The sequence below is a fragment of the Leopardus geoffroyi genome, chromosome C2 (genome assembly GCF_018350155.1).
Source record: "Leopardus geoffroyi isolate Oge1 chromosome C2, O.geoffroyi_Oge1_pat1.0, whole genome shotgun sequence".
Taxonomy (NCBI): domain Eukaryota; kingdom Metazoa; phylum Chordata; class Mammalia; order Carnivora; family Felidae; genus Leopardus; species Leopardus geoffroyi.
Window position 1 is genome coordinate 69,251,724 of NC_059333.1, and position 16,062 is coordinate 69,267,785.

Below are 16,062 nucleotides of genomic sequence, written 5' to 3' on the forward strand. Positions count from 1 at the left end.
ACTCTCTAAGGCTGGGAACCAATACCCAAGGGGAACTGGCCTCTCTTGGCTTGCCAGCATTTCCCACAAGCAGAAACTGTATTAGAACTATGTAAAGGGGGGGTCAGGTGAAGCAAGTGACCTACAGACAAGGTCTAAAAGTGCTCTGCCTTTGCCAGTTCTCTGACTTCCCCTGAACTGTGCTTAGAATGAGGTTTCCTACATTTCTGGGAAGAGGAGCACAGACTCGGTATGACTCCAGGATCCAGCTTTGCTAACTTTGGGTGGGGATGAGGAGAGGTGTGGTGCCTTACTCTACTAATGTACTGTACAATAACTGCATTCTCTTCCTTATAATTTATCAACTGTTTATGTTATTGGTAAAGCTTCTGGCCAATAGTAGGCTATTAGGAGTTAAGTTTTTGGGGAGTCAAAAGTTATACATGGATTTTCAACTGCATAGGAGGTTGGTACCCCAACCTCTGTGTTGTGTAAGGATCAACTGTAGAGTGCTTAAGGGCTATCACGTTTTCTTTGTGTGACAGAATAGCAAGTCTTAGTCCTAGTAGACTCTATCTCCCCTTTTTAATCACATATATTTTATAATACCTCTTCTATCCTGAAATGAAATTCACAGATGATATCATTTATCCACCCAAACATTTTTTAAAAGTACGATGTTCTAACTGATATGCAAAGACGAAATAGAAAGTAATTTACTTTTTAAAAAATGTATTTCAGTATACAAATGTTTGGGTACATAATGAAGCAGTCAGATGTATGTGACAATTTATGATAAATAAGTTTGGATTTAAAAATAAGAATATCAGGGGCGCCTGCGTGGCTCAGTCGGTTAAACATCTGACTTTGGCTCAGGTCATAATCTCCCAGTTCGTGGGTTCAAGCCCCACATTGGGCTCTGTGCTGATGGCTCAGAGTGGAGCCTGCTTCGGATTCTGTGTCTACCTCTCTCTCTGCCCCTCCCCGGCTCATGCTCAGTCTTTCTCTATCTCTCAAAATAAATAAGTGTTTAAAAAATAAAATAAAAATAAGAATATCAGAAAGCACTTTGAACTAGCACAGAACAATAAAAAAGCAGAGATACAGACCAACACTAGAATAAAAAATAGTATTAATATAGTAATGGACATAGAGAAGTAATCTTAACTGAAGTTAGAATATTCACCAAGATAAATAACAGCCAAAGTAAATACATCAAAAGAAAAAAAAAGAAAGTACAGTATCATCACAAATGAGCCAGGTCTTATTCATTTGTAAGTGTGGTGTCAAAATAATCCTCTAGGTTATGTCATGAGATAAGGTAGGAAGAAAGTATCACAGAAAGCCTATCCTTATGTCCACATTCTTTGAATGGTGCAACAAGGCAGAGATGGATTAGATAAAAACAAATAAACCAATAATGCAAAAGGCAATAAAGCAATTGTGTAACAGATTGGATACTTTGAGGATAAAACTGAAAAACTATGGTAATCCCCAAAAGACAATTAATAAGAAATATTAAAATAGTTATATTTTAAAAATCCAAGGAGATCCCTGTATTTCATGTACCTTCACTAACTTAGTAACTGAAGTCTGAACAGGAATCTCAAATCCCCTGTTACATCATTTCAGTCCATTTCATTGCTTTTGCAATAACAACACTATCGTACTGAAATCCTTTTCAACTAAATAAGCAAGTTGGAAATGGTGTTAATACTTACAGAGTACAATGGGCAGAATGAACAAATTACTCAATTATTTTGTGATGATAGCTTTATTTCACTCAGGTTCACTTTTTATATCAACTGTGGTAGGCAAAATTCTAAAGATGATTCCCCATGATTCCTATTTGGTGGTTATCCAAACACTAACCTAGGTACTTTTACAAATGTAATTAAAGTCCCAAATCCATTGATTCTAAAATATGGAGATTATATGGATAGACCTGATCCAACAAAGTGAGCCCTTTAAAAGCAAAGCTGGTGGCAGAAGCAGGAAGTGACCTCCAGCTGACAGCAAGGGAAGCGGGATGTCAGACCTTCAACCACAAGAACTGGATTCTGCCAACAAGCTGAATGAGCTAATAAGCAGATTCTTCCCTAGAGCCCAGAGATTAGAGCCAGCCTGACCCACACCTTAATTTAAGTCTTATGAGACTCTGTGTGGACAACCCAGCCAAGTCCAGCTTTTGACTTACAGAACCATGAGTTAATAAATGAGTGTTATTTTAAAAGCAAGCTGCTAAGTTTATGAGATCTTTCTTTATTTTTTAAATGTTTATTTTTGAAAGAGAGAGAGAGAGAGAGAGAGAGAGAGAGAACGAGGAGGGGCAGAGAGAGAGAGGGAGGCAGAGGATCCGAAGCAGGCTCTGCGCTAACAGCAGAGAGCTTGATGTGGGGCTCAAACTCATAAACCGGGAGATCATGACCTGAGCCAAAGACAGACACTTAACTAACTGAGCCACCCAGGTGCCCATGAGATCTGGACTTTGAAGCAGCAATAGAAAATTAAGACAACGACCTTCTTCTAACTTAATAAGATTTTGCTTAATCTCTCATGAGGATATTTTAGTATCAATATGTACTACAAAACTATCAATTTATATTTACAGAGTGGTTAGCCTGGGGGATATACAAAAGTCAGGATAGATGCAAGAAAAATCTTTACTGAGTTGGACTCCCTCAGGTGTTGTAAAACATCTAGTTACAACTCTACTGACTATGGCAATCAAAATTTGCTCACAATAAAGTTTAGCAAATCTCAAGAGGAATCAGAACTGAGGCACCTTTGGAGACCTCAGCTGTAGCTCATAGATTTAATGTGACTAGGCTACAATGGGCCCCAATATCTTTCAACTCAAAATTCCAAATTCTTGGGAGAAGAAAAATCTGGCAAGTGTAGTGTGGGCCAGGTGTATACCCCTGGATCAGCCAGTCATGGCCTGAGAGGCAGTAGAGATTTCATTGCTATCAAGAAACAGAGGTATAGCCATAGAACTGGGAGAATTTCCAGTGAGGACAAAATCTCCTGAGCTGGGCAGCTCCCCAAGAAATGTCTACCACATTCATGTTACTGTGGAGAGGTCCAGAATTAATCTGAGTTATGTTTACCAGTATCTGGTTAGTTTTGAAAATCATCATACTATATGTATGTATGATTCCATTTTCTTAAAACTTTGATTCCATCCATTTTCTTCTTTATGCTTATCTGTTTTTTTTTTTTTTCTAAAATGAATATATAGAACTTATGATTAGAGGGAAACACCTTTTCATCTCTTCTGACTTCTATGAGAAGGGTTATCTCCCCAAATATTTCTGGTCTCTCTCCACCTGCTAATCACTTCACCCCAGGAAAGGAAGAATGACTCATCTGAGCAGTAAATTTGGGAAGAATAGGTGGGGAATGCTCGACTCAGCTCTACCCTGGGGTTTTCACAAAGAACTTCAAGTTCTCTATTTACTCCTCACCACCCGGGGCCGCTGCTGCCTAGGATAGGGTGGGTGGTGATCTAATTCTGGAGTTCAGTTAGCAAATCTGTTTAGCTTGCACACTAACACACAGCCTCCATCATAAAATCCATATTCTTCCCAATAGATCTACATGATCCTGATAGGGTCTTATAAAAGCTAAATGCTTTCTGGTATCAACAGGTGCAGCAGGAGACCCGGAGACTCTCAGATTCCTCAGTATCTGCTTATGGGAATTGATTTTCTAATACGCTTACAGTATATGTTTATTTTAGCAATTGTATGTTCACGTTTCACTGTTTGAAATAGGACATCCTTGACTACAAATACTAGAAATTTGCCAAAAATTGACTACAACAATAAACAAATGCACTACATGCAGTAAGACAAGTTTACCTGTCTTACAGCTACTATCAGGCCTTTATTGCTAATAAAGTTTTTAGGATCCTTATTCAATTCCTTTGAGTTATTTCCCAATGTTCAAAACATAAGCAAGAAAAAGGGGGTATTTACTGGACTCCCTGAAAGACTCCAATCTAAACTTGTTTTCAAAACCCTTTGATGTCATTTTTAAAGGAGAAAACAGGTGAAATTTCCTTAATTACCATTATCTTCTCTTTGTCACTTAATTTTACCTTTCTTACTATACTAACCTCTATAATTTATCAATTCGTTACTTTCTTTCTTTTTTTTTTTTTAAGAGCATGGAAGCAGGGGACGGAAAGTGAGAGGGGGACAGAGAATCAAAAGTGGAGTGGAGCTCGAACTCATGAATCGCAAGAGCACGACCTAAGCCAAAGTCAGATGCTCAACCAACTGGGGTACCCAGGCACCCAATCTGTTTTATTTTTATAATCTGATAATGAAATGCTGAAGCCTCACTGAACTTAAAACTGGGAAAACACTTAAGGTAAAGTCTCAGTACCCAAATTTCTTGTCTCCAGTGTTCTTTTACATATACCGTGACACTTCTTAAGTACAATTCTAATTTTACTTCTGTAACATTTCTGCCAGCTTTTCTATGATAATCATTTACCCATCAACTAATTCCACCAACATGTCTGCCATGTTCCTCCTGCATGACAAACTGTGAACTCTGCCAGTCTCCCTTTGGCTTCTGCTCTGCTATCAACTTTATCTTATGCTGTAACTGGGAGGTCCTGTTTTTCTTGTATGCTTGGTCACGGCAGGCTGGTTTGTCCTTCAATAAGCTTGTCTTTTATAGGCAACAGGTTGCTGAATTTTGTTTTTTAAAATGTTAACCATCAGTATCCCTTTTTATTTTGATAAAATTAATGAATCTATTTGTATAAATAGTAGAAATGATACATTTGTGCTATACTTGGTCATCTTGTAGGTTTACTGTTATTGTTCGTTTTTTTATTTTTTATTATTTTTTTTGAGAGTAGGGGGAGAGGGAGAGAGACAGAGAAAGAATCTTAAGCAGGCTCCACACCCCGCTTGAAGCCCAACAACCGTGAGATCATGACCTGAACAGAAATCAAGAGTCAGGCACTCAATCAGTTGAGCCCACCCAGGCGTCCCTTTCCTTTTTCTTTTTTCGCAACAGATGTAAAATTCTGTACATCATTTTAAGTGACAAGGTAATCTATCTAAGCTGCCTATTTTCTTCTTTTTTCAAAAAATGTTTTAATCTTATTTTTCTCTTTTTGTTTCCTATTATATTGTATTACATGTTACCTTTATTTTTTATTTTTATTTATTTTTTTATTTTTGAGAGAGAGAGACAGTGAGCGTGAGCAGGGAAGAGGAGCAGAGGGAACCTTAAGCAGCCTCCATGCTCAGCACAGAGCCCCATGTAGGGCTCAATCCCATGATGCTGGGGTCATGACCTGAGCCAAAATCAAGAGTCAGATGTTCAACTGACTGAGCTACCCAAGCGTCCCACGTATTACGTTTATTATACCTTCCCTTTTACTTCAAGAGTCACGGAAGTGATATATAAGCACACATTGAAGTATAGAGAGTAAAAAGGAGAAGTTCCCTTTTATTCTCCCCCAAATCCCACACCTTTCCATGGGGATAAGCACCAGTAGCAGCTTTATACATACCCTTCCATACCTCTCCCATTACCTGCAATTTGCTTTTTTCCTATTTTTCCTAATCTAAACACATCAACATAGTCTAATAATTGTTCTTATTATTTTCACCTTATGAATTAGGAATTTAAATTCTGGAGTGACACAGAATTTACACTGTTAAGTTTGTCTCCCTTTGCTTCTTTACTCTCCTTCCTATTTCATTCTACTTGGGTCAGATATGAATTATCTTATCAAATGCCAAATGGACACCTTGCAATCCGGATCATGCTCTAAAGCTATGCTGTCCAGTGGAGTGGCCACTACCCACATGTGCCTATTGAAATTTAAACTAAAAATAAATAAAACTTAAAACTCAAGTTTCTCAGTCCCATCAGCCCCATTTCAAGGGCTCAATAGCCACATGTGATAGTGGCTGCTGTATCAAACTGCACAGATTCAGAACATTGCTACTCTAAAGACTTAGTTAATTTTATTTACATAAGAGCTAAATACCCTTTGATAAGGCTTTTCCAAAGTTTTATCCCTTTTTGTAGGTATTCTCAAATTGTCTCCATCTGTAGGAAATTGCAAGGTTACCCAGGAACCTAATGCTTTCTCCTAGCTTCATGTGAATTTTTTTATTCTTCAAAGTCTAGGGCCTTAGGCTGTTTAACTGTAACATTTTAAGATCTCTTTTCTGCTGGAAATTGCTAATCTTTGTTTTGAGTTTAAAAATTTAACAAATAGGTGCCTAAAAAGGGAAAGGATTTTTTTTCTTGAAAAACAGCTCCAATGTGGAACTCCAAATACTCTCAATAAGCATACTGAGTTGGTCTTTCAAATTCAGAAAAGTTTTCTAGAATTTTTCCTGATTATGAGTTACATGTTCCAACCTTTTGTATTGTTGTTGTTCCAACCTTACTTTTTGAACAAGTTGTATACCCTCAATCCAGATACATCAGTTCTATTGCATTATTATTTGTCTGTTGAATTTCACTACTTTCTCATATATTTCGTTTTCCTATTGTTCAGACAATCATTCACACGTTAGCTAATCCACCAACACGTATGATCTGCTTGGCACTACATATTTTATAATGTTCTTTTTTATATTCGAAATGGTGAATTCTGAACATTCTCAATGGCTTCTGCTCTGCAATCTATTTAATCTCAGCCTATAACTGGGAATTCTTGCCTTTTCTTGATCTTTAGTATCACCTACTTTCTCTGCACTATGGCCTCCTTCCTGCCCTGTACTGACACCACCTATATTTTTAGTTCACTTAAAAAAAATGTTCTGTCCATTCCTTTCTATTGCCATTAGCTGTCTCACCTGTTTGAATGCCATATCAATTTTCTTCTATTTGCTTGAGTCATCAAGCAGGAAGGCCTGTGTGGGTGGGCTCCTGTTTCCCACAGGATCCCTCTTCCCTTCTAACGTTGTGACATTAATTACACCCAAGTTCCCTAGTTTACCTCTGGTTTTCAGTGTTTTTGAAGCTACTTTGTCTGAGGTTTGTTGTCATTTCTGTTTTTGTGAAATATCCCCACTATGATTGCTCTGTGAGCATTTCAGAGGTCTCTTTTATAGGTCTGTTTTCTCAAAACAAGTCTTCAGAATAAAGGTAGTCTAAAATGTACATTTAGCTTGTGTTTCAAAATTTCCTTTTTAAATTATTATTTTTGAGAAGTTAGCATGTTTTCACGAGGAGGAAATATATTACAGATGGTGGTCATGTCCCCAGACAAGTACACAAAAGTAAACTTAACCAATGATGTTCCTGAAGCATACTACCATATTAATACTACCAAAGAGGGGTGGGCACCTGGGTGGCTCAATCGGTTAAGTGGCCAACTTCGGCTCGGGTCACGATCTCACGGTTCCATGAGTTCAAGCCCCACGTCAGGCTTTGTGCTGACAGCTCAGAGCCTGGAGCCTACTTCGGATTCTGTGTCTCTCTCTCTCTCTCAAAAATAAATAAACATTAAAAAAAAATTTTTTGGGGAGGCGCCCGGGTGGCGCAGTCGGTTAAGTGTCCGACTTCAGCCAGGTCACGATCTCGCGGTCCGTGAGTTCAAGCCCCGCGTCAGGCTCTGGGCTGATGGCTCAGAGCCTGGAGCCTGTTTCCGATTCTGCGTCTCCCTCTCTCTCTGCCCCTCCCCCGTTCATGCTCTGTCTCTCTCTGTCCCAAAAATAAATAAACGTTGAAAAAAAAAATTTTTTTTTTTTAAATAATGCCACAGAACATAACCTCCAAGCATCCCTATGGGAAAAAAGTCATCTAGGGGAGCCTGGTGGCTCAGTTGGTCAAGCATCCAACTCCTGATTTCAGCTGAAGTCATGATCTCCCGTTTGTGGGATCAAGCCCCATATGAGCAGCATGGAGCCTGCTTGGGATTCTCTCTCTCTTCTCTCTCTGACCCTCTTCCCAGGCATGCACGTGCTCTCTTTCTCCCTCTCAAAGATAAATAAGTAAACATTAAAAAAAAAAAGTCATCTACCATTTGAGGTAAACAGACAGAAAAACTGGCAGGAAGACAAGCTGGGAGCACCCTTCTTCTTATGGACACTACAAGTTCTTAACATTTTGCTTTATTTTAGAGAAATAATCAAAATCAGCTTCCTGAATATGTCATTAAAAGGTCTGAAGGCAGTTGAAAGATGAAGCACGATGAGTCAGAACAGATTACAGAGATGGGGCTTGGAAAATGGTAGTAGGGTAAGAAGACACAACAAAAACTGTCCACTCTCCTCCACTGCTTCTCTGGAACTAGTTGTGCCACTGCAGACTCAGCCCTAGACAAACTCTAAGAAAAGATCACAAGTGAGACTGGGGTGTTTTCTTTTATTTTTTTTTTTTTTTTGTTTTTTGTTTTTTTTGTAGGTGAGGGGGTTCCAAACAATAGAAGGATCTGGAAGAGAATGGGAAGAAAAGGAATTCCTGTGGTCCAGTAGGCATTCCCAGCTGGACAGTGGTAGGTAAGTGATATATATAGTGATGTACATATGTTGATGATGCTCTATTTCAGTCTCAACAATTAATGTCTTTGCAGAGCCATTCTTAAACCACTGGAATCACACTGCCAATCACTGAAGTATATCCAATCATGAGTATTTAAGTGTCTTTGCTATAATTATAGTCTTATGTTAACTGAATCCAAATTCTCTCAGAAATAATTTTATTTTATTTTATTTTATTTTATTTTATTTTATTTTTTTCAACGTTTATTTATTTTTGGGACAGAGAGAGACAGAGCATGAACGGGGAGGGGCAGAGAGAGAGGGAGACACAGAATCGGAAACAGGCTCCAGGCTCTGAGCCATCAGCCCAGAGCCCGACGCGGGGCTCGAACTCACGGACCGGGAGATCGTGACCTGACTGAAGTCGGACGCTTAACCGACTGCGCCACCCAGGCGCCCCATCTCAGAAATAATTTTAAACTGTCATAATACAACATCAATCTACTAAATTCTAACCTTTAACTCAACTCTAACAAAGCTGGAAAGGCAGTCTATCCTTATCAATGAATATCACAGATCAAAAACAGAAATGAAGAAGAAAATTTACCCACAGCTTATTATAGATGAATTTTTAAAAAATTGATGCAGGGGCGCCAATTAGCAGTCACTCCCTATTCTGTCCTCCCCACAGCCCCTGGCAACCACTAATCTACTTTCTGTCTCAATGGATTTGCCTCTCTGGACATTTCATATAAATAGAATCACATAATGTGTGGTGTTTTGTGTCTGGCTTCTTTCATATAGCATAATGTTTTCAAGATTCATCTGTGTCATAACATGTATCACCAATTCGTTAATTTTATGGTATGGAAATTTGTTTACCCACGAATGACATTTTTAAAATATATTTTTCCTACATATGTTAATTAGCTCTCAGGATTACTCAAGATTCAATTCAAGACACACTATATTCATTCACTGACCTCCTGGCTCACAAGATTATCAGTATATTTCATCTTCTGTCAATTTATAAATCATTTCAAACGTTATAATTTTGGTTGTACTGTGTTTCAGTGCCTTGGTAAATACTTACTGGGCTTTCCACCTAGTACCCTTTTTTCTAGAAATTAGCCCTTCCCGGGGCGCCTGGGTGGCGCAGTCGGTTGAGCGTCCGACTTCAGCCAGGTCACGATCTCGCGGTCCGTGAGTTCGAGCCCCGCGTCAGGCTCTGGGCTGATGGCTCAGAGCCTGGAGCCTGTTTCCGGTTCTGTGTCTCCCTCTCTCTCTGCCCCTCCCCCGTTCATGCTCTGTCTCTCTCTGTCCCAAAAATAAATAAATGTTGAAAAAAAAAAAAATTTAAAATAACCGTGCTGTTGGATTTAAAAAGTTAGAAACATGACAAGAAAGTTGGAAGGTACATTATTGTATCACTGACTCAGTATATCTATACACCCATTTTGCAAGACATTATTTAATTTCCTCAGAAGCAAAATCGTTTACTTTATTATACTACTTCATCCCATTTGCACTTGCCTGGCATATGTTTTTAAATCTTTTGAAAAGCATAGTGTTACATTTTCCTAAAAAAATTTGAAGTTTGTTGCAAATAACAAGTAATCTCCATTTGCTTTTTAAGCAAACTCCCACAAAATCTACTAACACTCAGCATTCAAAGATACAAGTAACCTCATTTATAGTAGTATACGTATACAATGATATAATATTATATATACATACAATATTATATATATATATACATTTACATATATTACATTACTCAGCCATAAAAACGAAAGAGATCTTGCCATCTGCAACAACATGGATGATTTTAGAGAGTATTACGTTAAGTGAAGTAAGTCAGGTAGAGAAAGACAAGTACCATATGATTTCACTCATATGTGGGATTTAAGAAACAAAACAAACAAGCAAAGAAAAAAAAGACAACCCAAAAAACAGACTCTTAATTAGAGAGGACAAACTGATAGTTACCAGAGGGAAGGTGGGTGGGGGGAAGGGTGAAATAGGTGAAGGGTATTAAAAGTATAGTTATCACGACGAGCACTAAGTAATGCACAGAATTGCTGAATTATTATATTGTACACCGAAACTAATACAACATTGTGTATTAATATACTAGAATTATAATTTAAAATAAGGCAAAAAATGCAAGAGACAGAGGAAAATAAAAGTCTAAGACACAGGATATTAGGAAATAAAAAAACCGCCAACAGACTCTTGAATACAGAGAACAAACTGGTGGTTGCCAGAGGTTGGGGGGAGACGGGTGAAACAGATAAAGGAGATTAAGAGTACACTTATATTGATAAGCACTGAGTAATATATAGAACTGCTGAATCACTATATTTCACACCTGAAACTATTAACACTGTATGCTAATTATCCTTCAATAAAACAAAATTATAATGACATTCAGCATACAGAGGTATAAATGAGCAACCTCCCTGGGGTCATTTTCTCCTTTTCTCCCCTTGCAAAAAAGATATATTGTCAAACACTAATAATTCCCATGAGGATAACTAATCTATAATTCAACAACACTGTGCACACGTAATTATTCTAGGACGCAGGTGGAGTAGACATGAAATAGCCTTTCACCGACCACTCAGTAAATGCACTTTTCATAAGCCTACTCTCTTGCCCCAGGCTGAGGGGTCTACTGCCGTGACTGACAACTACACAGCTAATTCCCTGCTATTCCTGGGAGCCCTCACTTCATTTTGCAAAATCCTTTTCCCAAAATTAAATCCAGGATTTGTCACCTAATTGGTTCTGAGTGAGGATAACAGAGATAAAACCAAAAATCCAAAATGTTTTCTTAAATCCGTGTTCAGAATTCTATAGGGATAAATGAGCTAATCCTTCAAAATGTAAGATTTGGTTCCTGAGTGGATTTTGTGTATAACATATTTAATGTCACTACCTTCCCTGAGACATACTGAAATTTTAAAAATTATACCTCTATTATTACAAAGTCTTACAGAGATAGAACCCCTTTAAATTAATGAAATATTCTAATTGGGCACACCTGCGTACTGTGCCAAGCACTGGGGCAAGTTTCTCATGGTCCTGGCTCCAAACTTGCTTCTTTACAGCTAGAGAGAATTGTGCTGGCCCAAGCTCTGAGAGGCAAGGTACTACTTACTTTGGCTCTTTCCAAAAAAATTCAAAACTCGAAGTTTAACAAATGGCCCACACAAGGATTTGCTGAAGTTTCCTCAGACTCAAACTGTTAGGGCAGGAAGGGGCTTTGGAAATCGACTTTAACCTAGTTATTTCAAATGAGAAGAAGCTGTGGACAAGAAGTAAATGACTTGCTCAAAATCACAGAGTTAGTTGGTAAAACCAGCAGAGTTACAATACGGGTACTTGGATTCACAGCCGGAAGCTCACTTTTCCATACCATCCGCCTAAAACATGTACATATGGACAGTATTGAAACCTCTGCTGAGAGGGAAAAAAAATGAAAACAACTTTCTGCTTTCAAACGTGAAGGTGGGAGCTTAAGGTGTTGCATGTCATTTCCTGGAGGTGAAAGGTAATAACCTTCCAAATGACATGATGGGCTTGTCCTGGAGGCTAAGTGAAATGAAATGGAATACCAGATCTTTGTTGCAACCATAATGAACTATGCGCCCAAAGCTACCCTATACCTCCTTTTCCATTAACAAAGCTTATAGTCCCTTTGGCCAGAAGGATGGGCTTATATCCTAGACCTGGCTAATCAACTATCTCACATCACAGGCAAGAGTGACTGGTCTAAGTAAGGTCAACCAGAACCCTTCCCTAGAACTTCTCCATGTGGAGAAGGCAGTCTATAGTAAGGGAGCCTTAGACCAACATTCAAAGAGAAACAGACATAAACACAGATGAGAGGTGGAAAGAGTCTGACAAAGTCCAATCCGATCCTGGGGTCTCATAACTGAGCTGGTCCCTTTGATTCTGTAAGTTAACCCTTTATTTTTATCAACTATAAAGCCAGTAAATTCCTTTTTTGCTCAGAATAGTTTGCATTGAGTTTTTGTCACTCGCAACTCAAAAACTCTAACATATACTGAACACAGGAGACAGGACTAGATACGTGTTATTCTTCATACAGGGAAATTAATGAACATTTATTTAAAACAATTTTTTGATGCATTTATATAGGCTCTACTGTTTCTTAGATCTACCATTCCTAACATCCTACACTTACCAGCTTCAATGTTTCCATCATAAGCTGGCTGCTGAGAGTATCTGAGTTTGCTAACACTTCCCTAGGATTTCCCTAGAATTAAAAACAATCCTCTTATAAGCTTGTTTCATTTGATTTCCAATAGAAGTTGGATGTAAAATATATTCCAGGTAATACAAATTCAATGAGATTTTGCCTTATCCAGAATGTCACAAAGATAAATCTGGTCATCAACATTATAGTATGCTATGAGGCAAGTTCTCAAATTTAAAGGAAATCCAACAGAGTTATGGCTCCTTCAATATAATTCAGTAGCGTGTTTCTTATTTTATCACGATGGAAACCAATAACAACAACAAATCTGAGTACCTACCTCCAATAAGGCTCCAGTTTGGAAGAATTTCAAAGGCTTTTCAATGGAATAATAAAGGCTATGATAGCTACCCTTAGCCAGGTATGCTCTGACCAGACCAACTGCTATAACAAGCCACCTGTGAAAAAGAGGGGAAAAAAAGAGCCATTAGAGAAAGAAAAAAAAAAAAAAAAAAAGTGGGGATCTGAGGTAATTGAAAATTTGGCAACAACAGATACTGCTAAAGGTGACCTGAAGAATCAGCATCCTGGATTTATCAACTATGGCCCTCAAATGCCAAGCTGTAATGCACCACCACCAACACCCAACCAAGAGTGCTCTGCAAAAGCACAGTGGCACCTCACCCATCTGGAGCTCAGCTTTCTGGCAAACTTTCCTGTTGAGAACAAGGCCAAAATGAAGAGAATAAGCTAAATTGGTCCTTGAGCAGCTAAATTAAGTGCCAGAATGTCTAAGACAAGAGAAAAAAAAAAGCTGTTAAAGGAAAATTTTAAGTGGCCTGTGCAGTCAGAGGGTCTGTAATAATAATAGGGAGGAGAAAAGAGGTTTTAAACTATTGTCACAAGTATCTCACAGAAACATACCTATACCCTATTCTTTTAAAATTGCAAATGAAATAAGAATAAAAGGTGGGTTTTTTAAAGAAAAAAGGATTTTTAGCTCAATTTCCCAAAATCAATTAATCCAGATCAATACAAAACACAAAACAGGGAAACACTTAGGCCTATCACTGGGAATGTTACATTTCTGTTGTGTCCTTCTCAAAAATGAATTTCTCAGGCCCTGTAGTTTTTTGTTAAGCTCCATAGTGAAACAAATGGACGTTTATTATTAAGGTATGTCTCCTTGAAAGCAACAATAGGTTTACCTAAATAATGTACAATCTCAACCAGGCAGTGGGATATATGATCTATGTTATTTCCAGAAACTATCATACAAAGACATCAAATAAGAATTTGTAAAAGAAATGAATTCTTGAATGGTGTAACTGTCTCAACATTAGCAGCCTACAAAAAAGAAAAAAAAAAAAAAGCCTACTTTATTCTCAAAATCCCAATTTCTCTTCTTGGCTTAAGACACCACTTCCTACTCTCTATCACCTAGGAATAAAGGCTTCTTTCCTTTTTCCCCAATGAACCTTAAAATCTCTTTCCAGTCCAATGCTTTCATTAATGCCCTTGCTGATAAGAATTTACATATAGATATAAATACACACATATTCCAGAATGTTCTTTTAAAAGTCACTCTGTGACGATTTATGTGATAAAGAAAACTTGCATCTGTAGTATTTCTTCACTGGCCTGTGAGTCAAGAGAAATAGATTCTAGATATAGATCTCCGGCTAACAAGTTCCATGATCTCAAGCTAGTCAAGCAAGTCACCATCTCTTTGAAACTACATTTCAACACCAGCCATTTCTAATAAAACAATCAAGTCCACAAACCTCTCTCTATATATATTTGGGTGAAAAATGCAAGGTGCTAAAATGCTAACATGACATTAGCATTTTTAAAAAAGGGTGTGTGTGTGTGTGTGTGTGTGTGTGTGTGTGTGTGTGTGTGTGTACATATTTGCTTGTATCAGCATGTGAAGATGTGAAAGCATCACAAAATTAGCTGCCTCCAGGGAGGGGATCTGGGTGGAAATGAAGGGTGAGAGGGAATAGTTTCACTGTATGCTCTCAGGTAATATTTTGAATTACACACCTGCCAATGTAGTACCTATTTTAAAAATAAATAAAACTAGATGTTCACCATAGAGTTCTTTAAACTTTTCTGCATCTTTAAGTATTTTCATAATAAAATGTTAGGGAAAATCTTTTACAAATGAATACGAATTAAAAATACGTAACAGGGGCGCCTGGCTGGCTGCTGGCAGAGCATGCGACTCTTGATCTTAGGGTTCTAAGTTTGAGACCCACCACGTTGGGTGCAGATCACTTAAAAATAAAATCTTAAAAAAACAACAACAACAAATAGTCTGATCCTGTGATCTTCCTCACCAAAACTATGGGATCAAAGAATTGGAGGAACCTTGGAGCCCACCTAACCCAAATTCTTTAGTTTTACAGATGAGAAACAGAGGACAAGAAAAGCAAAGTGATTTATCCAAGGTCACATAGCTAGTTAGTGTCAGAACTAGAACTAAACCTGCTGAGGCAAGGGATGAGCTGAAATGAGGGAGAAACAAGAGAAGGTAAAACCAGTTTGGAGGGTCTATTGCCCTCCTCCCCAATTCCTTCTTCCTTACCCCAATCCCTCCTAAAAAGTCTCAACTCATCTAAAGCACAGCTCTGCTCATGTCACTGGTCAAAAACTTTGAACGCTTTTCCACTACCTTTCAGATTAAAGCTCAGTCTGGATTTTGAAAACAGCCGCCTAAATATATGGTCACTCTGCAGCCACAGCTCCCTCCACTCCCCTTGAGGGAAATGGCTCGCATTCGTGACTTGCCGCCAGAGCTCTCCTCCGCGCTGCAGGATGGCCGACCCCTGGCCAGCCCACCCGTCCTTCCAAGGCCCTGGGGACCAGCCCCAGGGCGGCTTTCAAACCCGTACCCCCTTGGTGCCCGGGAACTCCAGCTCGGGCACACCCAGTCCCTGAGAACTTGCTCGGCCCCTCGCCCAGACGGGAGTTCCGGGCAGGCACCCGGGCCGGCTCAGCGCTCGGCTGCCCACAGTGCCCCGGAGCCCGGACCCAGACACCCACCGCCCGGGCTGCGCTGCGCGGGGGCCCGGAGGCCCCGCCGGCCGCAGAGCCCCCTCCCCGGCCAGGCTCGCTCCCCGCCTCCCCGAGCCCTGGCCTCACCCCGCCGTCATCACCACATTGTAGATGACCAGGTACGCCGTGGCCAGAGGCCCTGGGCCCTTCTTTTTCCGCGCGCCGCCAGCTTCGCCGGCTCCGGCCCGTCCCCCCCCACCCCCATTCCCCTTTGTCGCTGCAGTAGCCGCCGCTGCCGCCATGTCAAGGGCCCCGAGCACGCTCTCCCTGCGAGAACACCACCGCCCGGACTCGGTACTGAGAGGAGGCGGAGGGAGGGACGAGGGA

General features: G+C 39.5%; 1 protein-coding gene across 3 annotated transcripts in view; it reads right to left on the reverse strand.

The window, feature by feature from the left end:
* Positions 1-16,042, reverse strand: part of HACD2 (3-hydroxyacyl-CoA dehydratase 2) — a 104,677-nt gene extending 88,635 nt beyond the window's left edge. The window contains exons 1-2 of one of the 3 annotated variants that reach the window (XR_006718365.1): positions 15,823-16,029; positions 13,016-13,133 (exon numbers count right to left, since the gene is read on the reverse strand). Coding sequence is in view for 2 of the 3 variants with exons in the window: in XM_045502298.1 (XP_045358254.1) it covers positions 13,016-13,133; positions 15,823-15,977 (273 nt within the window). In the remaining variant the exon portion in view is untranslated. Of the gene's footprint in view, positions 1-13,015; positions 13,134-15,822 lie in introns of all 3 variants that reach the window. The other 2 variants (XM_045502298.1, XM_045502300.1) reach the window with 2 other exon arrangements.
* Positions 16,043-16,062: the final 20 nt, after the last annotated feature.